Here is a 26,563-nt window from a genome sequence, read left to right as displayed (position 1 = left end):
GCGAGAATCTCTTCGCAAACGCGAAAAACAAAATGCTAGAAGCCAAATCCTTTTTCATGAATGCATGAGGATCCTCGCGAACGCAAAGAACAACACCAGTCACCAGCATCAGCTATTTGCAAAACAGCTCGAAATAATCCGAAACCACCCCGAAACACATCCGAGGCCCCGTCTAATCACACAAACTAGTCCTATAACATAACATGGACCTGCTCGAGGCCTCAAATCACATCAAACAACATTGAAATCATGAATCGCACCCCAATTCAAGCTTGATGAACTTTAGAACTTCAAACTTCTACATTCGATATTGAAACCGATCAAATCACGTCCGATTGACCTCAAAGTTTGCACACTAGTCACATTCGACATTACAGACCTAATCCAATTTCCGGTATCGGAATCCGACCCCGATATCAAAAAGTCCACTTTCGGTCAAACTTCTCAAAAACCTTCAAATTTCTAACTTTTTCCAAATGACCCCCGAAATGACCTATGGAGCTCCGAATCCACTTCCGGACGCACTCCCAACACCAGAATCACTACACGAAGCTATTCCCAGACTCGAAATCCCAAATGGATATCGATAACATTATAATACACCTCAACCCTAATTTATGAAATTCTTCCAAAATGCCAATTTCCACAATAGGCACTGAAACGCTCGATCATGCAAAACCTGATCCGGACATACGCCAAAATCCAAAATCATCATACGAACCCGTTGAACCTTCGAATCCCAATTCCGAGGTCGTTTACTCAAAAATCACACTTTAGTCAATTCCTCCAACTTAAGGTTTTCAAATTTAGAATTTTCTTTCCAAATTATCTCCAAACTTCTCGAAATTCAATTCCGACTACACGTCATAATACCTGAAGTGAAGCTGCTCATGGCCTCAAACCGTTGTGCAACACGCTAGAGCTCAAAACGACTGGTCGGGTCATTACATAAAGCATGTCGTGAGTCTAAGTCTACCCGAAAATATTTAGGAATTCTATCATACGCACAAATACTTGTCACTTCATACATACGTATCTCCCAGAACATAATACCTACGAGATGATGATACCCAATTTTGCCCTCACATTTTTCAAATGGTATAGATATTTTCAAAATATCATTTTTCATCATTATTTAATTTACAAGATTTATACAGGTATTTTCCACAATTTTTAGAGTTTTAAAATTGATTTTCTTGCATTTAAATTACTTAAATATTATATCTTTAAATTAATTATGATAACTTAATCATCCAAATTTGTTATTTATACCCGCATACATGTTTTAAATATTTTACTTAATTTTTTAATTACATTTAATTTTCTGAGCTATTTACCTAATTTTGCAGTAATAACCTATATTCTATACATAATTGTATTCACTACATTATTTGTGCTAAAATATCATTCATTATATTTTTACAATATTAAGCTATTATTTTTAAGTATTTTTCTTCATAAACAACATTTTAATCATTTATTAATCATTTTCTATAATTTATTTTTGATAGATTTCATGTATTTAAATTATAGCCCATTTTTAAAGTCAATTTCGAATCAAATTTGGCCCAAAAATTTAGCCCAACAACCCCCAGCCCAAGCCAAATGACCCTTTACTAAAACCTGGTCGCATCCCGTCTCCATGACCCACCCCGCTCTTCTTTTAATCTTGGCCATTGATCTCAGAGATCAATGACCCATAAACCATTCACCCTTTTTAATTACACCCACCCAAACCCTAATCCTCACTTCCACTCAACAACCACCCTTGAATCCTCTCTCTTCCTTTCTCTCTAAAGAAACTCTAGAAGCCGCCTCTCTTGATTCCCTCTCCTAATCCCGTTGATAATGAAATTTTCCATTATTTGCTTACCATATTTGGGTTTCTTTGCTACTAGTCGCATGTTTATGGTATTACTTAGGTATTCGCCCAGTTTTGGCAAATACCATCCTTATATCGGACCAGAATCAACCCAATCTGGAGATTTAGACAATATTTTGTCCATATACACGAAGAAAGCCTGATTCTTCATACCAGTTGGCTGATTTTGAGTTTTTTAAACCCTAACTAGGGTTTGTAGTTTGATTTCTTTCCTTTCCGGTTACTTTACTGACTTGCATGCAAAATTTTACTCTTTTTATTTATGTTTACTTGATTTCTTTCCTTGTTTATTTTCCTGATTCTACCACTATATAAACCCCTCCCCTAATTCCCCCAAAATGAACCTCAATCACTGTATTCTTACTCTCGCTAGTCCTATACTATTCTGAAATTCGAGCTCTTGGACGGATGGAATCCAAGGCCACCAAAATTCAATTATTCAATCTCTCTCAGTACGAGCACTGCCTGCGGTTCACCCGAAGCCCGTGGAAACTCTGACGCACTGAGAATTTTGGGGTTTCTACTGTTCTCTCCATGTTACTGATAAGCAAGTTGTTTGCTCTTAATCTCTACCTTATTAGCTCGTTAATTCTGCAAATTGGTGAGTAATGAGACTCTTGCGATTTTATTCTCTTTTGTTTGTATTCATGTCATTCAGGCCTCTGCGAATCAATATGATGCTGCTTGCCTCTGTTCGTGTTCATGTTTGTTCTCATTATCCTATACCCCTATGTTTTTCTAGTATCTGAACCTACTTGAATTCTGAGTTTTGATGCATGCCTATTACATGTGCTTAATTTGAATGATTTCTGATTACTTTCAGTCTGCTCTGTTATTCTGATTACCAGTTGCTTTTCAAAAGCCTTTTCCAATGCCTTGCCTTGGATTCTTTCATTCTTAAGGAGGTTACCTCTTGCCCAGAATTTGCTTGAGTGAATTTCTTTCTATGAATCCTTCATGCATGTTCTACTGTTCTCCTGCTTAGACGAGCCTTATATGCCCATTAGTGTCTCAATGTTTTAGCCAAACATGTTGCTAATTTGGTATTTAGTTAATATTGCATTCTTCAGTGTTTCCCAGGTTTCTAGTTGAACCTCAATACACTTGGTTTTATCATTATGCATAATTGACTAGCTTAAGTTCTTAAGTCTGTCTATCCTTTGACCCTAAGATTGACATATCTTCCTACTATGATGTTTTTGGACTTAGAAATATTTGTGATTAGGATTCTTATCGACTGTTATAAACCATGCCTACTTGCTTGTTTACTTACCATTCTCTAACTATAACTTTATTAGACCTTCATGCCTTAATATCTTAGTTTTGAGTTTCTTTGAGGTTAATTCATGCTTTATTATAATCTTGTTGTTCTGAAAACTAAGCATGCATGCTTACCATATTGGCCTAAGTGATATGCCTCCTTAACTCTGTTAATGTTGCATATGTTATACTCTTTCATTTGTTATGAACCTACATTGTCATTCTTTATGCTAAAACTACTCTATTAAGGTTGTTCTCTTTTGATCCTTCAACATTCATAATTAGATCCCTTGCTTGAAATTGCCTTAAGCTGTTTTTGACCATGTTAGTATTTGAAACTTCTTTGGAAATAATCTGCTATCCTATGATGATCAATCATGTCCCCTAAACCTGGAAATGCAAGCATAAACTCGTCTTATGTGTGTTCCTGCCGACATGTCGTATGAATTTGTCTATACATTTTGGTGGTGATTAGCTTACAATCTTAATAAAATAAGTGTGTGGGCTTCCTTCCTAGACTAGTTAGTTCAAATTAGTCTGTTGTTTGTAATCATATATGAGTCCCTCATCTGGGTTTGTTGGGCTTGGCTGTGGGGTTCAAACTTACTGCTGGTTTCATGAGCTGGGTTCTAAGCCTACTGGAGCTATCGAATGTTTAGAAGAGCATTGGGTTATCTATACTGGGCCTATCATTGTGCCTATAATGGTCTTCTTATGTAATTATTCATATTTGATTATTTCATTCGGGCTGTAATAATTTCTAAATTGAACAATTTTGGATTTAGTGAAATTGGGGAAGAAAGGGTATTCTAATACTTGCATAAATGGGTAGAAAGCATGCCTATATGATCCATGTGGTTTATTCGCTATTTTCTTTACATGTTTTTGATGTCATGAGTAGAAAGCCTGCCTATAGAAGTCACACGCACACACATCACCTAAACATATGCTCTTTCAAGTATTTGTCGTACCTGTTTCCACTACTGTGTTTCCTTAGATAATCTGTCTTATGGCGCTGTAATGCAATGTTTTACTCACCTAGATGCCATGCCTATAGGACTTCAAATAATCAATCTATCAATTGCTTCAATCACTTTTAGTATGCTGCTTATCTAGATATCACGGCTATAGGTTTCTAATATTCTAATCAACTGTTCACATTGTTTTCTATTACACTGTCGTCCCTTTAAGATGCATGCATACAAAACCATCATTAGTAATTTAGAATTATGACTGTTTTCACTAACTTTTTACGCAAAACGATTAGATATTATGCTTATAGGACTTGCAACCTTCAATTTGCCTATGCGCTAATCCGGAAATTGCTACACTGTCCATGTACTATTAGAATCCAGAATCGCTTAGAAATCATGCCTATACGATTTGCAATTTGCCTGAACGCTGCTTGTATGTAATACTGGAAATCAGAATCACTTAGAGACTTCTATAGGACTTATACGATCTAATCTGCCTGTACATTAGCATAGAAAATGCAGCATTACTTGTTTAATACTAGAACCATATAGAAATCATGCCTATAGGATTTAATAACTCTAATACGTCTTAATCCTGTCTATTTCCTGAACTGCTCGCGTGCATTCGTCATTTATGTGTGGAGGCTAACTTGAGCCTTTAATTGCCTTTACGTGAAGTCCTATCTGTTTTGAATGTCACCTATTTTTATCATTTTGAGCAACCTAAGTTGAGTCTAGAACCACCTAAATAGAGGTCCACAGCCTCCTGGACCATAGGCATAGGACGGGTAGTGCACACATAGGGTACGATTTAGAATTGAATTAGAGCGCCTTTAAGTAAACAACTTCAACATAGTAATTGGGTAGCAGGAGATGATAGTATGTGCCCGCTAAATAATATGAGCAACCCCTACCTTAAGGGAGTTGCGAGTATTATTTATGTTGCACGGGGTGATCCTTTAGGCTAAAAAACTCAGGATCCCTCCATTTCCTTTATGTACTTGTTATCTACACTTAGTTGTTTAATATAGGCCAATATAGTTGTATCATTGTAATCATTAAAGATTTGTACCAATTCTCATGTGTTATAATAAAACTCTTCGATTTTTTATATTTGGTGTTTATTTGATCACCTAGCCTAATTACCTAATCTACATAGTCTTAAGTTCGGTCGGGGCCCACAGTTGTGGACCTCGAGGAGTGTCTAACACCTTCTCTTTGAGGTAATTTGAGCCCTTACCCGATCTTTGGTGACGTTGACTGGTCAAACAGAGTTATTTGCAAATAGGTGCCCGTAACGCACCTTAAAATTGTTAGGTGGCAACTCTTATCTTTTAACACCCTTCCTTTAAAAGAGTTGTCACACATCAAAACCCCTTTTCGCGACAAAACGGGGCGCGACATTGGGTAAATAACAAGGTTAGACACGAGACTTACCTCGCTCCGAAATTCGATAACTGGCTCCAACACCACTCTAACTCCTCAAATCAAGGCCAAACGATCTGAAACTAATCAAACAACGTGCAAAACAATCAAAATATACCCAAAGACTCTTAATTTAACAATTTATAACAATTCTCAACTCTACTCGAAAAGTTAACAAAGTCAAACCCCAGGACCACGCGCCTAAATTTCAAAAATTCTTGAAGATAAATACTACCCATAACACCATGAACTCAAATATATAAGTTATTCCTAATTCCATGTCCAATTTCATTGTCAAAATCCAAAAACACCAATCCTAGGTTTTTTTTTTCCAAAATCCCACATGTTTTACAAAATTCCATGTATAAATTTATATATAATCCATGTGTTTAACTTGAAACAAGTGGGAATAACTTACCTCATGATAAATGATGAAAATAGCTCCTCCAAATAGCCCAAAAATTGCCCAAGCACGAGAGAAATGAGTTGAAATAAGAAAATCCCGACTTGGCTAACATATAATCTGCCCAGGCATCCTTCTTCACGAACGCGACATGTGCCTCGTGTTCGCAAAACACAAAGTTAGCTCTAGCTCCGGTCCTTCTTCGTGAACGCGAGAGTACGTGACGCCTTACTAGGCTTGACCATCGCGAACACGGCCTCTCCTTCACGAACGTGAAGGCCTTTCCCCAGACCCAACCATACCTACGCAAATGCGATGCCCTTGTCGCGAATGCGAAGAACAAATTTCCTCCATCTCAAATCCTTCTTTGCAAACGCGTGCTCCCTATCAGGTTCGCGAAGGGCAACACCAGAACCAACATCAGCAGTTGCAAAACAAGGAAAAAGGTCCGAAACACACCCGAGGCCCCCAGGACTCTATCCAATCACACCAACAAGTCCTAATACCTTATCCAAAAGATTGAAATGCCATGAATAACATCAAAACCATGAATTGACGATCAAAATCCTTCTCTTAATTTTCAAACATTCAAACTTCGCTGACTGCGTCCGAATCACACTTAAACATTCTAGAATGATGCCAAATTTTACATACATGTCACAAATTATAAACCTATTCCAAGGCTCAGAATCACAAACAAACATCGATAACACCAAATTCCACTTCATATCAAACTTAGGAAGTTCTAAAACCTTCAAAATGCCAGCTTTTCTCAATAAGAGCTGAAACGCTCCTGGTCCACCCGAAACTCGATCCGAACATACGCCCAAGTCCAAAATCATCATACGAACCTATTAGAACCATGAAATTCTAATTTTGGGGTTGTTTACTCAAAAGTCACACCTTGGTCAACTCTTCCAACTTAAAGCTTTCGAATTGAGAATTATTCTCCAAATCAACTCCGAACTTCTCGAAAATCAAAACCAACTACACGTGCAAGTCATAATACATGAAGTGAAGCTACTCAATGCCTCAAACCACCAAACAACATGCTAGAGCTCAAAACGACCGGCCAAGTCATTATATTCTCCCCTACTTAAACATAGGTTCGTCCTCGAACGTGGTAAAATCGCTTCTAAGTTGCCAAAAATAATTGTATAACACCTCGCGCACCTTCCCGTGCCATCATAATCCATATGATCATATTAGCCAAACCAGACTGAAGATCCCCCTTGCACCTTAGTTCACAAGCCATAAAGCCAAATTTCAATATACAAAATTCTCTATAAGGTCCAATTCTAGCCTGCGTACAATGTATACATCCCCACAAGCTGTACCAAAACACAATCATACACCCATTTTGTAATCACACAATGCATATCATACTTCATTTTCCCATAGTAACATCCTCCAACCACAATAGCTGCAGATTTATGCACCCTATGCCTGTAACGTGCCTTATAACACATACAAGCCATATTCCAACCCTTGTAATTCTACAATGAAGAAAGAGATGCATAGAAAATCGTGACCACCCATCAAGTAAATAACTCATGGAGTCATTCTGCTCGACAAGAACCATTATCGCCTTCTGAACTGGCTAGTGACATTCTCCCTCCAACACACATTATACCAATTTGCTTACAATGGTTCCAAGCCTAACATACGTGTCTCACCTAATACAAAATGCTCGGGCAATAATCAATATCAAGAACCGTCTAAATTCTCATACGACACCACCAATGCGTCAATAAGCCATAACTCGAATATAACTGATAAGGAAAAGTGGATCCATGTATAGAACTATCTAAACCATGTAACAAATAAAGCAACCAATCAAAAGATACAGACCTATCTAAAGGATGAGAAATAAAATACATAGAATAGTATCAGTTATCATACACAATATCTCACCATTGCGACGTGCAGCCTGATCCAAACATCATTGTAACGACACGATCAGTCACTTTGTATATTGTAACCTTGGTCCCCTATTTATTGATATATATATATATATATATATGTATATATTTGTAGTTATGTGACTTACCGGGGTGGTTAGATTAGTTTCAGAAAAGTGTTAGAGTGAATTGGAACACTTAGTCCCAAGGTTGGAAGCTTAAATTGAAAGGGTTGACAAGAGTTTGAATTGTGTGTAGACGACTCCAGAATGGATTTTGATGGTACCAATAGCTTCTTATGGTGATTTTGGACTTAGTATTATATACGAATGTTGATTCGAAGATCCGTAGGTTGATTTGGCATTTTTTGGCGAAAGTTGAAAAGTTGAAGATTTGGAAGGCTGATAGGTTTGACCAAAGGTTAACTTTTTGATATTGGCTTACATTGTGACTTTGGGAGTTGTTATAGGTCCGTTGTATCATTTGGTACTTGCATGTAAACTTTGAGGTCATTCGGAGTTAGTTAGGCTTGTTTGGCGTAAGTTTTGAATTTGAAAATGTTCATTAATTTATTAGGCTTGAATTGGGGTGCGATTCGTAGTTTTGATGTCGTTTTGCGTGATTTAAGGCCTCAAGTAGGTTTTTATGATGTGGGACTTGATGCTATGTTTGGAGGGGGCCCTGGTGTGTTTCAGTTGAGTTCAGACCAATTGGTGGATTAGAAGAATTGCTGAAGGCTGTTGAAGTCTGGTGCTTTTGCACCTGCGACATTTGGGCCTCATGGATAGGTGTAGCTTAGTACGCATGTGTGTACATGGATGCGTTGTTCGCAACCTTAGAAGCAAAAATATTCTGCAGAAGCGGGAGTGCATGTGCGCCCTTTTGCCCATAGAAGCGGAATTTGCTTGGCCTTAAGTGAAACCGCTTCTGCGATAATGTTTTTGTAGATGCGGAGTCGTAGGTGCGCCTTTATGGTTCACAGATGTGTAATAATTGGGAAGATTAAGCTTGGAAGAGGGTTTTATTTTACTTATCACATTTTGAGTTAAAAAGCTCATTTTTCGGCGATTTTGGAGGGGATTTTCATGATATGGATCAGGGTAAGTGTTTTGACTCGGGTTTGTCCATTATTCATGATTACATCTTTGTTTTTATCACTTAATTAGTAATTTGAATTGGAGAAATTGGAGATTTTTCTAAAAACTTTCTTAAAGTATAAAATGAGGATTTGAAGATCGATATAAGGCCGGAATTGGACGATTTTGGTATGGTTGGACTCGTATCGAAATGAGAGTTTGGAATTTGTGAGTTTGGTCATGTTTTGAGATGTGGGCTTAGAATTGACATTTTGAGTTGACTTTTTGATATTTATTAAAGATCGAATCTTTATTATCTGGAATTGCTTTTTTATAGTTTTTATTTATCATATTAGGTTATTTTGGCTAGATTCGTGCCGTTCGGAGTTGGATTTGCGCGGGAAGAGCTTATTAGTGGATTCATTTAGCTTGTTTGAGGTAAGTATCTTGCCTAACATTATGCGGGGAAAACTACCCCTTAGGATTGTGTTTGATTGTACTATTTGAATTATGTGGAAGACGTGTACATGAGGTGACAAGTGTGTACATGGGCTTTTATGTGAAAATTGACCGGTTTAGACTCTTAGGTTAATTATAAGCATTTAATTGAAGTTGTTATCATTTGTTCTATCTTTTGTTGTCAAGCTTATTCGTACATGCCTTAATGGAAGTTGTCATTGCATGTTTTAGTTTCCATTATCGAGGTTGCTCTTATATGCATTTATTAGTAGTTATTGTTACACACCATTGTTTTCATTGTTGAATTATTCTCATGCATTTAGTCGTAGTTGTTATTTCATGCTATCTCTTGCATTATTAAGCTTATGTTTTGCACTTGAATTGGAAGTTTCTATCTCATGGGGATACCTTCATTTGTTGAGTTATTGAAGTTGTAGTTGTGAAAGTTATTAACACATTGTTGTTGAAGTCGTTGATTATTTGGATATCTTTCCTTGTTTAGTTGTTTCTCATTCATTCTATTGTTATCGAGATTCTTGTATATATTATGGTTGAGTCGTGGCCTATGTGTTGTGGTAATATTGGTATTGTTGATTTGGCAATGTTATGGCATATTGGCACGTGTAGTGCAAGTAGTTTATTGTGTTGTGATACTGATACACATGTGGTTGTATAAGAGTGGGTATTGAAGCGCATGCGGTGAGATAAGGTGGGATTTATACGCGTGTTGCTAGTAAGGGAATTACTTAAAGCCACACGGTGATATAAGGGGGCTAAACCGCCAGCTATTTCGGGAAAAATATTTTTAAAATAAATGCAAAGCTCACGCGGTGATATAAGGAAGATTGTGATTGTGATTTGTGAAATAGGAACATGAGGTGTGGTACCTTGGTGTGATTTTTATTGTACATTCTAAATTGGAAATGTTCGTTGATTTGAACGGTTATTGCATTGTTCTCCTTAAACTCATTTCGCTCGTATTTTGACTATATTTGATCATGGTTTCTTTTATCATATGTTCCCTCTTTGTCGTCCTTTGTTGCCTTAATTTTCATTATTAGTCTGGTTTGATACATTGCTTATTCGTCATTTATTTCCTTTATTTCCCTGTTGTTAGATTTTATTAATATTTTGCACAGTTTTTCTATGTCTAGTAGGTGTCTTGACCTGAACTCATCACTACTCTATCAAGGTTAGGCTTTATACTTACTAGGTATAGGTTGTGGTGTTCTCATGTTACACTTCTGCATATTTTTTTTACAGATCCAGGTACTTCTGCTTGTGCCGAACGCTAGTGATTTGACCCAGATATTCCAAAGATTTCAAGGTATACATGCTTGATGCTTGCAGGCCTTGGAGTCACCCTTTGTCATTGATTTTACTAGTGTTTATCTTTATCAAACAATGTTGTATTAGAGATTCTCAGTATATTTCAGTAAATCTTATGACTTAGTTCCACCGGTTTTAAGGATGTGGTAATTGTTGTACCGTTTTGATTTCATTATGATAGTTATTAGTTTAATTTATCATCTTATTTGTAATTTCTGCTAAATTCTCAATGTATATTAGGATTACCTAGTCTAGAGACTAGGTGCCATCACGATATCCTAATGTGGGAATTTGAGGTCGTGACAAGTTGGTATCAAAGCTCTAGGTTCATAGGTTCTACGAGTCCTAAGCAAGTTTAGTATAGTATTTTGGATTGATATAGAGACGTCAGTACTTATCTTTGATAGGCTACAAAACCATTAGGAAATTTCACTTCTTTGATTCCTTATTGTGCTGATTTGTTGATTTCAAAATTCGAGCCTTTGTCTTTCTATTCTCCCACAGATGGTAAGGATATATAGTGTTGAATCAGATGATCATAAACCCACTCCCACTAAGTGTTGAATCAGATGACCAGATACCCACTCCCACTACTAGAGCCGCGAGAGGCCAGGGCAAGGTCCATGTTCGGGGTAAGGGTAGAGACCGATGAGGGGCACGTGCTGCCGCCAAAGCACCTACTCGAGCAACAGTTTAGGAGCCACCAGTAGCTCTGGTTGAGAGATAGGTACCCGAGGTGCATGTTGTTACCCATGGACTTCAGAAGACCCTAGCATATTTCATAAGCATGTTCGGTGCTTTAGCTCAGGCGAGATTGATTCCAGTTGCACCAGCTACATCTCAGGCTGGGGGAGGAGCTCAGCTCCCTCGGCTTGTACTCTAGAGCAGCGGTTCCAGGTTGATTAGGTTTCGGGAGTTTTGACAGTACAACCCATTATTTCGATTCAGCCTAAGGTCAGGGCAAGGCATTTGAGGAGGAGCAGAAGAGACTTGAGATGTTCAAGAGGTATGATCCTCCTACTTTCAGTGGCATAGTTTCTGAGGATGCTCAAGGGTTTCTAGATAAATGCCACCATATTCTCTTCACCATGGGTATTTTGGAGGTGAGCAGAGTTTCCATTACAATATATTAGTTGTCAAGAGCAGCATACAGGTGGTGGCAGGCTTACGAGAAGGGTAGGCCAGCTGATATAGCCCTACTTACTTGGGCTCAGTTTTAAAATATGTTTTTGAGAGAATTTGTTCCCTAGAACCTTCAAGATGCATGGTGCACAAAGTTTGAGCACTTATATCAGAGGACTTTGATAGTGTTAGAGTATGCCATCAGATTTAGTGAGCTATCCTGACATGCACCTGCCTTTGTTTCTACAGTCAAAGAGCGAGTCCGTAGATTTATCGGGGGACTCAGTTATGGTCTTAGATTTATCATGGCTTGAGAGTTGGAGGAGGATACTTTGCTTTAGTAGGTTGTAGAGATCGGTGGGGGAGGGGATGGAGGGTATGTGAGGCCGGGAGAGGGAGAACTAGGAGGCCAAGAGGCCTCGAGATTCTGGAGGATTTAGTGGTGCCCGCGCTCTAGTTGCAACTCGTCATGACAGAGGTTATGTTAGTCGACCAGTTCATTCAGTACTCCCAGTTGCTCGCATTGCTCTAGCTATTTCGAGGTCTCAGATCGCCCATTATGCACAACTACTTTCCAGTTTACCTCTTATACAAGGTGCCTTCAACAGTCAATTTAGCCGGCTAGGCTAGAGTCAGTTTTAGCAGCTACGCCCACATAGAGCTCGTTTAGAGTTTGGTGATACCAAGAATATGGTGAGGGACTATACCGGACTTAGGAGGGGTGCACCCCTATAGGCTACACAGGCTCCACTAGCTCCGTGGGGTTCATAGGGTTCACCGACTACTGTTGCTCCACCAGTTGCCGCTCCACCTGTACCACTAGCTAGGGGTGGAGGTCAGGCGGATAGAGGTTGCCCTAAAAAGTGAGGCCAAGCTCGTTTCTATGCTTTTCTGGGTAGGACAGAGGTTGTTGCATCAGATGCTATCATCACAAGTATTGTTCCGGTCTATAATAGGGATGCATCAATATTATTTGATCCGGGTTCCACTTATTCATATGTGTCATCTTACTTTGCTTCGTATTTGGATATATCTCGTGATTTTTTGAGTTCTCCCATTCATTTGTTCATGCTTGTGGGAGATTTTATTATTGTAGACCGTATATATTAATCGTGTTTAGTCACTATTGGTGGTTATGAGACCAGAGTTGATCTATTTCTACTCAGTATGGTGGACTTTGATGCGATATTAGGCATTGATTGGTTTTTTCTCTATCATGCTATTTTGAACCGTTACACCACGACTATGACATTGGCTATGCCAGGGTTGCCGCAGTTGGAGTGAAGGGGTACATTGGATTATATTCCTAGTAGAGTGGTATCCCTTTATGAAGGCACAACGGATGGTTGAGAATGGGTATGAAACATATCTAGCCTTTGTGAGGAATGTTAGTGCTGATACTCCTACCATTGAGTCAGTTCCGGTAGTAAGAGATCTCCCAGATGTGTTCCCAGTAGACCTACCGGGCATGCTGCTTGATAGGGATATCAATTTTGGTATTGAACTGATGCCGACACCTATCCCATTTCTATTTCACCATATCGTGTGGCACCAGTGGAGTTGAAGGAAGTAAAAGAAAACCTTCAGGAGTTTCTTGATAAGAGTTTATTTGATCGAGTGTCTCGCCTTGGAGTGATTTAGTTTTATTTGTGAAGAAGAAAGACGGCTCTATGAGGATGTGCATTGATTATAGACAGCTAAATAAAGTTACAGTCAAGAACAAGTACCCCCTACAATGTATTAATGATCCGTTCGACCAACTTCAGGGTGCTCCGATATTCTCGAAGATTGATTTGGGGTTAGCGTACCATCAGTTGAAGATTTGAGATTCAGATATTCCGAAGACTGTTGTTAGGACTCGATATGGTCACTATGAGTTTTTGGTGATGTCATTTGGGGTGACCAATTCCACAACATCCTTTATGTACTTGATGAACAATGTATTTCAGCTGTATCTTGATTCTTTCATCATCGTATTCATTGACGACATATTGGTGTATTCTCGTAGCCGGGATGATTATGAGCAACACTTGAGGATTGTGCTCCAGACCTTGAGGGAGAAGAAGTTATATGCAAAAATCTCTAAGTATGAGTTTTGGCTTAATTCAATGGCGTTTTTGGGTCATGTGGTGTCTAGTGAGGGGATTAAAGTGGATACAAAGAAGGTGGAGGCAATTCAAAGTTTTCCTAGACCGTATTCTACTATAGAGATCTGGAGTTTTCTAGGCTTGGCTGGTTATTATCGCTGTTTCGTGGAGGGTTTCTCATCCATTGAAGCTCATTTGACTAGATTGAATCAGAAGGGTGCCCCATTCATGTGGTCTGATGAGTATGAGCAGAGCTTTCAGAAGCTCAAGATTTCCTTGACCACAAGTCCAGTTCTAGTTTTTCCTTCTGCATTGGGTTCTTATACAATATATTGTAATGCTTCCCAAATTGGAACTAGATGTGTATTGATGCAGGGGAGTAGGGTGATTGCTTATGCTTCGTATAATTGAAGCCCCATGAGGAGAACTACCTAGTACATGATTTAAAGTTGGCAGTTTCCCGAGTTCCGTGGTTCTAGCACGGTCGCTCAACTGTTATATTCGGCTTGATTGTCTGATTTTATACAAATATGAACTTATGTGCAAATTTTATCTTTTAACCGCTTTATTATTATTGTTTTTAAAAGAAATATGAACATCGCTTAAAACACGTCTTTGGACTGCGTTACATGAAATGCACCCACAATCCGGAACACGTTTTATTTGATGTTTTGGGATTTGGATTCGGGTCACATGAAATGCACACCCAGGCTTAAGAAAGTAAAATATTAAACACGCGCCTAAAGAGACTATCGCGTTATTATTTTGGGGAAGACCGCGAAATTCGCTAAACGGTCCTTCCGAATTCTAATTAAACCATACATTTTGTGAGGGCCCCGCAATCTATACGTTTTATTTGGCGAGGCTCGTCTCATTTTTATTTTTACAGGATAAACCTACAATGACTATATTTTCTATTAAGTTCGTCTCTAAACTAAAAGAAAATCTCTTAATTATTTACATGCTGAAAAACGTAACTTATTAGTTATTAGTTTACGGCTAATGCGAATGGAAAATTGCGATCGAGTTTGTACAAAGAAAAACTGCTTTCATTTTATATTCTGTTATTCAATAATACTAGAACATGAGATTGACCATAATATCAAAACAAATTAATTATTCTCCGTAATTTAAACTAACATTATTAGATGAAGAAAGTATACATATGCAACCTCATTATTCATTAATCATTCAACTACATCTTTATACGAAGAAAGAAAAATTATATTCAACCACAAATCTAAACAGGAGGAATTCAACAGGAACAAAGCCTGATTAATATTTCATTTTTTGCTTCAAGCCGAGATTGTACAAATGTGTACCTGGAAACAGCAGTACAAGAACAAAAGAAGGAGAAGTCAGCAGCAGTAATAACACAGCAACAGCAGATTCAGCAACATCGCAAACCAGTACAGTAGGAATAGCAGAAAACCCAGGAGACTATAAACGACTCCAAGTATAGTGAAGAAGTAAAAGGCAGGAAGGTTCTGACTATTTCAGATCTTAAGCGAGGCAATGAAGCAGTAACTATTTTTTTTCAACTTCAAAACTCTCCAAAATGAATTCTGCCCCTGTATATTCAGTGTATACAGAATGTATATCGGGTTACTTCTCACTCCGCCCCCTCTTTTTTTCTTCTCTCTATCTAGTTTTTCCTCTCTTTTTTTCCACCCCTTCTTCCTAAATTTTCTCTTCTATTTATAGCAAAATTTTCGAAATTTTCAGATTTTTTTATTTTATTTTTTTATTTTTTTAATTAAAAGAAATCCCACTTACAAATTGCTTTTATTTTTTTAGAAAAAGAAATCCCACCTTTATTTACTTTTATTTTTAAAATTCCAACTTTAATTACTTTATCTTATTTAAAATCCCACTTTTTATTTTTTTTAAAAGAGAATCTCACTTTATTTAACTTTTCTTTAAAAAACAAACCACTATCTTTTCTTTTTCTTTTAAAAATGCTACTTTCAATTACTTTAAATTTTTTAAAATTTTCAGATACCTTTATATTTATTTTTTAATTCCAACCTTCTTTTACTTTTAAATTTTTTTTTTAAAACTTTTTATTTTTTTTTAAAATTTTCTACATTCTTTTACTTTTTTTTTTAAAATCATTCCCGAAATTATTATATATGTTTTTTTAAAAAAAAATAAAAAATAAAAAAATAAAATAAAATATTTTCGGATTTTTTTTATATATAAAAAAACAAAAAATAAAACTATTAATAGTGATAATTCACCTTTTATTTTTTATTTTTTTGGTTTTGTTTTGTGTTGGACAAAAATGAAGATGGGGTGTTGGGTTAATGGAGCGGACCGGGTCGACCCGGTTTGAAACGAACTGGGTCATGGGGAAAGTTGGGCAATTATTTGGGCCTGTGGTTTGAAATTGAAGAAGTGGCCCAATCCGATTTTTCTTTGTATTTTTGTTCTCTTTTCTTCTTTTATTTTTCTAAAACTAAATTATAAAAGTACTTAAATTATTATTAAGAACTAAATTAAGTTATAAAAGCGCAAATTAACTTCCAATAACAATTAACGCACAATTAAGTAATAATTAAGCATAAAATTGTTCATTTGGACATTAAATGCTAAAAATGCAAAAGATGCCTATTTTTGTATTTTTTTATTAATTTAACAAATAAACATGCATAGACAAACATACAAATAGTTACACAAAATATCACAAAAATTGCACACCAAGAAAAATTATTTTATTTTTTGAATTTTTTGGGAGTAATTCTCATATAGGGCAAAAATCACGTGCTTACAGCCATGATTCACGGAATTGAAGATTTGGAGGAACTATTTATATGGCATGTCTTGTGAGGTATTCATTGATTATCAGAGTCTATAATACTTGTTTAAGCAAAAATAATTGAACTTGAGATAGCGGAGGTGGTTAGAGCTGTTGAAAGATTATGATATCACCATTCTATGTCATCCCCGAAAGCTAATATGGTAGCCGATGCCTTGAGTAGGAAGGTGGAGACTATGTGTTGCCTTACATATATTCCAGTTGGGGAGAGACTGTTAGCATTAGATGTTCGGTCTTTGGCCAATCTGTTTGTGAGGCTGGATGTTTCGGAGCCTAGCCGGGTTCTTGCTTGCATGGCTTCTCGACCTTCTTTGTATGAGCGCATCAAGGCATGTCAGTATGATTACCCCCATCTGCTTGTCCTTACAAACATAATGTAGCATCGTAATGCCAAAGAGGTTTTTATTGGAGATGATGGGGTGTTACATATGCAGGGTCATATTTTTGTGCCCAATGTGGATGGTTTGCGTGAGTTGATTCTTGAGGAGGACCACAATTTGTGGTATTCCATTTATCCAGGCACCGCTAAAATGTATCAGGATTTGAGGAAACACTACTGGTGAAGGAGAATGAAGAAAGGTATAGTGGAGTATGTGGCTTGGTATTTGAACTGTCAGCAGGTGAAGTACGAGCATCAGAGGCCAGTCGATCTACTTCAGAGACTTGAGATTCTAGAGTGGAAGTGAGAATATATCACTATAGATATCGTTGTTAGACTCCCATGGACCTTGAATAAATTTGACACAGTGTGGTTTAGCGGATAGACTGACCAAGTCTGCATACTTCATTCTGGAGTTGACTACATACTCTTTAGAGCAGTTGGCGCAGATATATATATTCGTGAGATTTTCCGACTTCATGGTGTGCTGGTGTCTATTATCTCTTATCGGGGCACACAATTCACATTGTATTTCTGGAGAGCTATGCAGCTTGAGTTAAGCATACATGCCGAGATGAGCATGGAATTTCACCTCAGACAAATGGGCAGTCCGAGCACACCATTTTGATCTTGGAGGATATGATACTTGCATGTGTTATGAATTTCGGGGGTTCATGGGATCATTTCTTACCCCTTTCAGAGTTTGCCTACAATAACAACCATCAATCGAGTATTCAGATGTCTCCTTATGAGGCATTATATAGGAGGCAGTGTCGTTTTCCAGTTGGTTGGTTTGAGCCAGAGGAGGCTAGGTTGTTGGGCAGTAATTTGGTTCGGGATGCCTTGGAAAAAGTCAAGTTGATTCAGGATCGACTTCGTACATTACAATCTAGTTAGAAAAGTTATGCTTATTGGAGGGCTCGTGATGTATCATTTATGGTGGGAGAGAGGGTTTTGCTCAGTGTTTCGCCCATGAAGGGCATGATGAGATTCAGGAAGAAGGGAAAGTTGAGTCCTAGGTATATTTGTCCTTTTGAGATCCTTGAGAGAGTTGGTGAGGTGGACTATAGACTTGCATTGCACCCAGCTTATCGGTAGTTCACCCGATGTTCCATATTTCCATGCTCCAGAAGTAATATGGTGATCCGTCTCATGTATTAGATTTAAGCTCAGTCCAATTGGACAAGGATCTCACTTATGTTGAGGAGTTGGTGGCTATATTAGACAGGCAGGTCTGGAAGTTGAGGTCAAAGAACATTGCTTCAGTGAAGGTTTAATGAAGAGGCCAACCGGTTGACGAGACGACATGGAAGACCGAGTATGACATGCATAGTCGATATCCTCACATTTTCAGCACTTCAAGTATGTCTCTATATTCATTCTAGGATGCACGTTTGTTTTAAGAGGGGGAAAATGTAATGACCCAACCAATTGTTTTGTATATTGTAGCCCCATTACCCTATTTATTTACTCTTCTATGTTCAATTATGGTTATGTGACTTGCCGGGGTGGTTAGATTGGTTTTGAAAAAGTTTTAGAGTGATTTGGGACACTTAATCCCAAGGTTGGAAACTTAAGTTGAATGAGTTGACCGAAGTTTGACTTGTATGTAGACGACTCCAGAATGGAGTTTTGTTGGTCTCAATAGCTTCGTATGGTGATTTTGGACTTAAGCATATGTTCGGATGTTGATTCGGAGGTCCGTAGGTTGATTTGGTAACTTTTGGCGAAAGTTGAAAAGTTGAAGGTTTGAAGATTGATAAGTTTGGCTGAAGGTTGACTTATTGATACTTGGCTCAGATTGTGACTCAGGAAGTTGGTATACGTTATGTCATTGGGGCTTGCACGCAAAATTTAAGGTTATTCGGAGTTGGTTAGGCTTGTTCTGCGTAACTTTTGAATTTGGAAATTTTCATTAATTTATTAGGCTTTAATTGGGGTGATATTCATAGTTTTGGTATTGTTTGGTATGATTTAAGGCCTTGAACAGGTTTGTGTTATGTTTTGGATTTGAAGATATGTTCGGACAGGGTCCTGAGGTGTATTTTGGGTTGAGTTCAGACCAATTGGTGGCTTAGAAGAATTGCTGAAGACTACAGAAGTCTGGTGCTTTCGTACCTGCTACATTTAGGAAGCAGCGCGACGCCGCAAAAGCGGATCTAAGACCGCAAATGCGAGCTTTCTTGGGATAGAATGGCTACGCCACTGCGAGGGTGTTTAATAACTGAATTTCATTTAGTGGTCGTACGTTTTTTCCTTAAAAGTAATCGAATATATTACTAAATGATTATTTTCAATTTTTGTTAATAATAAAATCTCAAAAAAAAAATCAATATTTTGATAATAATAAAGAGAGATGAACAAATTCCCCAGTAAGGAGGTGTGAGAAGTTGTCGATAGGTGGCCTAGGGAGAGGTAGTGGTAGGCCGAAGAAGTATTAGGGTGAGGTAAATAGACATGACATGACTCACCTTCAGCTTACCGAGGACATGACCTTGGATAGGGGCATAGAGGTCGAGAATTAGGGTTATAGGTTAGGAGGTAGTCGAGCGTTCTTCTTTTCAGTTCTTTAGTAGAAGTAGTAGTCTTGTATTTGAAGGGGAGCCTTAGCGTAATTGGTAAAGTTGTTGTCATATGACCAGCATATCACGAGTTCGAGCTGTGGAAACAACCTCTTGCAGAAATGTAGGGTAAGACTGCGTATAATACACTTTTGGTCTGGCCTTTCCCCGTACCCCGCGCATAGCACACACAAGGATACTCTTTAGTAGTCTTGTATTTCTTGTCTTAGATTTTATCTTGCTGGTATTGTTTCTCTTTTCATGGCTTCTTCACTACTATATTTTCTTTTCACTATTGTCGGAATTTTTCTTTCCTTGAGTCGAAGTTCTGTTGGAAGCAATTTCTCAACCTTCACAAGATAGGGGTAAGGTATGCGCATATATTAACCTCCTCAGACCCACTCTTGAAATACACTAATGTTATTATTGTCATTGTTTTTACCTTTACTTCATACTATAATTTATGTATCACTATTGGTTGCCATTTTTATTTATTTATTTGCAGTGTACCATAATTATCACTGAAGGAGAGCCTTGGAGCAACAATCAAGTTGTCTCTATATGACTTATAGGTTACGAGTTCGAGTTGTGGAATCAGCCACTTATGCTTGCATCAGAGTAGGCTACCTACATCACAGGGGTGCAACACTTCCTGGACCCTGCATGAATGCGGAATACTTTGTGCATCGGGCTGCTCTTGCAACACAATACACATACATCTAAATACAAAAAATATGCACACATCATATCGTTCTATATAACTAGCATACAAAAGAAAATACATATACCATACACATGTTATACACCTGACATCTTGTTGTCGTGTAGGCATACCATGAAGCGTTTACTACCGTCTTGACCGTATGTAGGTATTCTGTTGTAACTCTCAAGTTCTAATTAGTTATATATAAAAACAAATACAGTCGTTATATAGGATATAGCAACATTAAAGATCAATAAGAGATACTAAAATATTACAGCAAGCATACTTGGACATTCGAAAAAATAAACTGAAAATATATAAAGATACAAAAGATATACACTAAACGTACATCCAAACTGAACATCCAGTTCTTCCTTATTTCTGTTTATCAAACTACTTATGGTAGAATACAATCTTACCATCATCCGCTGTGATAAAAGTATGTTATAATTCGGCATGTTGTTTTATTTCTTTTCAAAGAAATGTGAATGTCCCCTTTGCATTCATCCTGTTAGTATTATTCCAGTGTTCAACAAGTTGCCTCATGAACTCTAGTAGCGGCAATGCTGGCAGCTATTTGGCATCCTTATTCGTTGCGTACACTAGCTCTACAATATTTGAAGTCATTGTCCAAGTTTTATTCACCTTTGAACGTGCCCGAGATCTACCTAGAGTACCCAAGGTTGAACAAGTTGTCGTTCACCCTTTTATCTATCTATTCACCCTTTACCATGTGTTGATTAAACTCTTCTAAACTGTATGCTCTAGCCATGACAAAGTCTAAACCCCTTATCTTGTGATGACTCCGCTAGTATTTAGGCCTAATGTTGTTACCATAGATGACACATACATACACAGTGAGGCACCCGCATCATACACCATTGACGTCACCTTCATAATACTCGCAGCCTATCGCACGTATTTGCGCTTTCACCAAAAGCCTTTCTGAATATCTCAAAGAACCACCTCCATGAGACGCCATTCTCCGGATCAACAATGTATGCGAGCGGCACTATGCTGCCTGTGCAAATAAACAAGTCATATAAGTATAAAATTTACTACCATACAACTAACATACAAATCTACAATTACATACACAAAAATCCAATTTACACAGAAATATAAGTAATATACAGGTGTACATGTTGTGTTTAAATGTTGAGAAACATCACCTGCTGCATACATTGTACTAGTTGTACTACCATACAATTAACCAACAGATATACAAGTGACATAGACCTATAAATAACATATATAGTTATACAATAAAAATACACAGTTATATATGCCTTTTTTATAAACTCACCTGTTGTATTCATTGTGCTAGCTACAAGTTAGGTCCCCTTGTAGATGGCTTTAAGGAAGCTACCATCAACTACCACGATAGGCCTACAAGACTCCCATCCCATTATTGATGGGTAGAGAGCTAAAAATGCATACATAAAGTATCTATCCTCTGATTTGTGCAAGCTCACAACTGAACGATTAAGACTTTCTCTAAAACAGGTAACTAGCTAAGAAGCTTGCCGTAGGACTCACTGAATCCACTTAAAACAATTGAATTGCCCTCTCCGTTACTCTCCAAGTTCACATGTAGGTTAACGTTACACCTTAATCCTTCTTCATGTCTATTATTATGTCCTTTGGCATGTATCGTCTTTGGGTCTGAACATTTGTCCATGAAAACACTCCCAACTACATTGGTTGTTGCTTGACGCTGTGTATAGATCTTATTCTTCAACAAGCATGTGTGGACAACGTAGAATTTGAACATTCTCGATTCATTCAGGCTTGAAGACCAAAAATGCCACACGCAATTCTCGCTAATGCATACAAGGGAATAGCTACACAAAATAAATTTATCCACTGTTAAATTAAACATACATTATATTGTACCTCGTATATCCCATTTATAATCCAATATTAAAATCCTACAAAGACGAAAGGCAAAAGTGAGGCCAATTGAAGCATGCTGAATATAAAGCAATATCAGGAAAAAAGTTCTGCACTTAATATCCAACTTTAATGTTCAGTATTACCTCTCTTTCCCATTTTTGAGAGACTTTTGGTCATCTACAAGACTACAACTCTAGCACACAAACCAATGATACAATGTATTAGAAACTCAGCCTAGGCCCGTCAAATGTTTACCTGCCTTGAATTAAGTAAAGTTATGCCGCAAAATGAAAACACCCTTTGGTCCTCTCTGATAGGTGCTGTATCTATTGAAAATATATCAAAAATTAACATTTGGAAATCATACTAACAATTAATGTGCATAAGACATGTAAAGAGTTACAGAAATAGAAAGATTAATGTGCATAAGACATGTATAGAGTTACAGAAATAGAAAGAGCTAATGTAACACTGGAAATAATATGAACATAACCACTAGTTTTAATTCTTGTAATATAAGATGTAACTTCTGTACATAACCACCATTTTCAGAGATCCAACAACTCTCAAACAAGTAAGAAACAATAAAAGTAGTTTTTTCTGTTTCTTCCTGCTTTCTTGGATATTCAAGAGTATTTAACATGTGATAACAAAGAAACTTCTGAAAAATAGTATTGTTAGAAAGAAGGGAGAAATTGTCACAATATGGAAAGCCAATGGTCTTCTGTAGACTCAAAACATCAAGCAAAGGGATCCCCAAAGAAAATCACGGTCTCTGGTTCACTCAGAAGAAGATACTGATTCTTAGATTTTTTCCATTTAAAAAGAAAACCAGTCTCTGGTTCACTCAGAAGAAGATACTGATTATTAGATTTTTTCCATTTATAAGGTAAAAGAAGTTTTATTAATAGTGAGGAAAATTGTTGTATAGAAGCAGTATACCAAAAGGCAGAGAATTTACAACATAATATATTCTCTACAAACAATGCCCGATCTTTTCTATACACTGGAATTTTCATGGGTGCACCAAAAAGAAACTAGAAAAGAGAAGCTATTCATCAAATGTACATAGTCGTTCCCAATCCCATCAAAAGCTCTCCTATTTCTTCCCTTCTACAGGACCCAAACAAGTACTAGTGAGGCAACATCCTAGGCTCTTCAACTTCTCATCCTTCTTCCAAATTTCCAGCTAGAGAGTGCCTCCTTCACTGCATCTAACATCACCCATTGCATCCCAAACTATCTTTCTAGTCCTCAAAGCTTCCTAGCTCCCTAGAGAAAATGTGTATGTTTCCACAAACGAGGCCAATCAGAGACCCCAAAAAAAAAGAAAAAAAGAGAGGCCTAGTCAGAGAAAGAAGGAAAAAGGAAAAGGGATCAAGTTATAGCTTCATCAGCAATAATCAATAATTTGGGAGAGATAGACCCCCTTGATAATGGACCCTGATCTTAATTCACTCTCTTGGGTTTGACAATGACAAGAATTATATGACTAGAAGAAGGCATAAGTTAGAGAGTCCAACGTTGTAGCCTCAGGTTACTTTTCCATATAAATAAGCGAGTAATTCATTTGACCATTCAACTTTCATACCACATTACATAGTGCAACAACAAACAAACAGAAAACAAGATTTAAGAATGACTCACCAGAAAGGGAGCATCCAATGTAAAATGTCTACCTCATTACTGCACTGGGGTGTTGATTTTGTGGACTCTCACAGCTTTCTGTAATCCATCAATTACGTACTTGCATGTCAGCTGATTTGGCACAAAACCCACTTTCCTCATTTTATCTTGAAATTTCAACAATTTGGCAATATCACATTCAGCGATTAGAAGCCTGATAATTGCGTTGTAACAAACTGTGTCAAATATTCCAAATTCTTGAGCAAAGAAGCTTAACAGCGATTGCGCCTCACAGAAATTGTTTTCTCTGCAATGCCCATTTACTAAAGCTCGACAAACTTCAATATCAGGCGGCACATCAAAATCAGTCATTTCTCTCATCAAGGAATTAGCCTCCATGCTTCGGCTTAATTTACACAAACTCTTAATTATAGCTCTATATGTACATATATCGGGCTTCAAATCTTTTAACACCATCTCAGCTTTCAAACACAAGGCCTCATCAGGGAAATTCCATCTGCAGAAAGATTCAATCAACTCCCTATAGACCATATTGTTAGGCTCATATCCATTGCCAGATACTCGATCCAATAGAGCCTTGGCTGCAAATGGTCGAGTCTCCATACAAAGAGCAGCAATTAGATAGTTGTATATATCATGAGATACTACAAATCTAAACCTTTGAAGCTCTGTGACTAAATTCACAGCGGAAACTAGGTTATCCTGATTTTGATATCCTTGTACAAGAACCGAACAAGTGAACTTATCAGGGTACATCCCTTCTCCAATCATGTCATGCAAAAGAAACCGTGCTTCTTGCATCATCCCCTCTTTGCAATAACCACAAATAAGAGTGTTATACAAAATAAGATCTGGTTTTAACCCTCTGTCAGCCATTCTCAGGAACAACTGATGAGCATCTCTCACATTTCCTTTCCTACAAAAGCCATTTATCAAACTAGTGTATGTGAACAAATCTGGTAATACGCCTCTAATGTACATAATTTGATACAAGTAGACTGCATCTTTCAATCTTTCTTTCCTACAATAGCTACTAACTAATGTATTATATGTAACTATATCAGGTTGAAACCCTTCTTCTTCCATTTTCTCCAAGAAATCATTGACCTTGTTCGCATCTTCATCCTTGCACAAGACAAGAGTTAATATATTGAAGGTACACGAATTTGGGTGCACTCCTATTCTTTCCATTTCAGCATATACTTCCCAACATTTTTTACTATAATTTAACTTTGAAAGACCATTTAAAAGACAGTTTATGGTAATAACAGTCGGGTACATACCATGCTTCACCGTCTTTCTAAAAGCTCTAAAACCATCTTTCACCATATTCACCTTGAGAAAAGCCTTAATTAGCATATCAAACACAACAGGGTCCCAATTGCATACACCACTAGCTGAAAGCAAACTCTCAAACACATCTACGCTGACCGGTCCATCTCTCTTCAAATTAACCAATTCAGACAAAATTTTCATTGCTTGTGAAAAGTTTTTTGACCAAGTCAATATATGAATAACAAGACAGTAGTTTTGAGTGTTAGGTTTGACACCTAAATCAGTCTTGACCCAGTTGAAGAAGCTAAGAGCGGTAGATGAATCAGACTGGCATCTCAACAGGACCCTTGAGATTTCAGTGTTACGGAGATAACCAATAAGCCCATGATTTTCGATGGTTTTCTGAAGAAGGACCAAATGGCCATTGTTTTTGTTCTTTAGTGCCGAGCATATCAGACTAACAATGTTTTGAGGGTTTTGGGTTTCAGGTAGAAAGTTGTGAAGGGAGTTTGAAATGGGTCTGGACCCATTATTTACTGTTAAAGTTTGGAGAAAATTTGATGATGACAATGATGTAAAATTCAATCTTGACTGCAAATTCTTGAAATCAATTAATAAATTTCTACTCGAACATGTGTATTTGATTGATTTCTGAGTTAGATTCATGGAAATATGCAAAAAAAATGGAACTATACTTCAGCAAGAAAAGCTCAATTTAGACAGAGAAAATTACCGAAGGTAAACAGGAGAATGAAATCTGTAGTTTCTGGTTCTACCATTTCCTCAAAATTCAAATTTAAGGAGAACGGAGGAGTAAAGAAGGACTGCGACTCTGTCTGTTGCACTCGGTTTGGATAGTGGAGCCAAAATTCTATTCTATAGGCGTTTGGAATTTTCCACTTCAGCTAAATATTGTCCTGAATTCTCGAGTGGCTCGTAGTGCCATTGGGGGTTAACAGTTAACTAATCTCTCCATTTCAATTCAGAGGACACAGACTCGCCACAAAATTTAAGAAAAAAATAATTTATTTTTGAAAGTCGTGGTCTTAAAAGTTTAAGGAGCAATGATATTTGTGTGGTTATAAAAGCTTATTATTATTAAGGGTAAAATAATTAAACTAAAGAGTTTAAAGTTAAACTACTTCCAAATTTAGAAATGTGTCATTCATTTTGGAACAGACTAATACTTACGTGAACCTATTTTCTTTTTGATCTATTCCAAAAAGAATGATCAGTTTCTAAATTTAGAAACAATTTAGCTTAGACTTTCAATTCTATTTTTAATGAGAAACTTTTATAACCACACAAATACTCTGGATTCCTCTTTGACTTGTTTAGGACCACAAATTCAAAAACTGTTTATTTT

At 37.3% G+C, this 26,563-nt stretch overlaps 1 protein-coding gene across 18 annotated transcripts; it reads right to left on the bottom strand.

The window, feature by feature from the left end:
* Window positions 1-20,672: 20,672 nt before the first annotated feature.
* Window positions 20,673-26,176, bottom strand: LOC107800324 (uncharacterized). Of its 18 annotated transcripts, none has more exons than XR_001651364.2 (4): window positions 23,923-26,176; window positions 22,419-22,601; window positions 22,264-22,310; window positions 20,673-21,400 (listed from the first exon to the last, which is right to left on the bottom strand). XR_001651364.2 is itself a non-coding variant. In XM_016623482.2 (2 exons), the coding sequence occupies exon 1, from the start codon at window positions 25,861-25,863 to the stop codon at window positions 23,959-23,961; it is 1,905 nt and encodes a 634-aa protein (XP_016478968.1). In that variant the 5' UTR covers window positions 25,864-26,144; the 3' UTR covers window positions 20,673-21,400; window positions 23,923-23,958. The 18 variants fall into 18 exon arrangements, 4 of the variants coding, with proteins under 4 accessions (XP_016478968.1, XP_016478970.1, XP_075081356.1 ...); XR_001651365.2 differs by having other exon boundaries at window positions 22,276-22,310; XR_001651366.2 differs by having other exon boundaries at window positions 22,531-22,601; window positions 23,923-26,144.
* Window positions 26,177-26,563: the final 387 nt, after the last annotated feature.

This window comes from Nicotiana tabacum, chromosome 11, assembly GCF_000715075.1.
Source record: "Nicotiana tabacum cultivar K326 chromosome 11, ASM71507v2, whole genome shotgun sequence".
Lineage (NCBI taxonomy): Eukaryota > Viridiplantae > Streptophyta > Magnoliopsida > Solanales > Solanaceae > Nicotiana > Nicotiana tabacum.
Note: the sequence above shows the minus strand (reverse complement) of the source record. Positions and strands in the feature narration are given on the sequence as shown.

Coding starts and splice junctions, on each gene's coding strand:
- LOC107800324 (XM_016623482.2), bottom strand. CDS start 25,863: ATGAATCTAACTCAGAAATCAATCAAATACACATGTTCGAGTAGAAAT.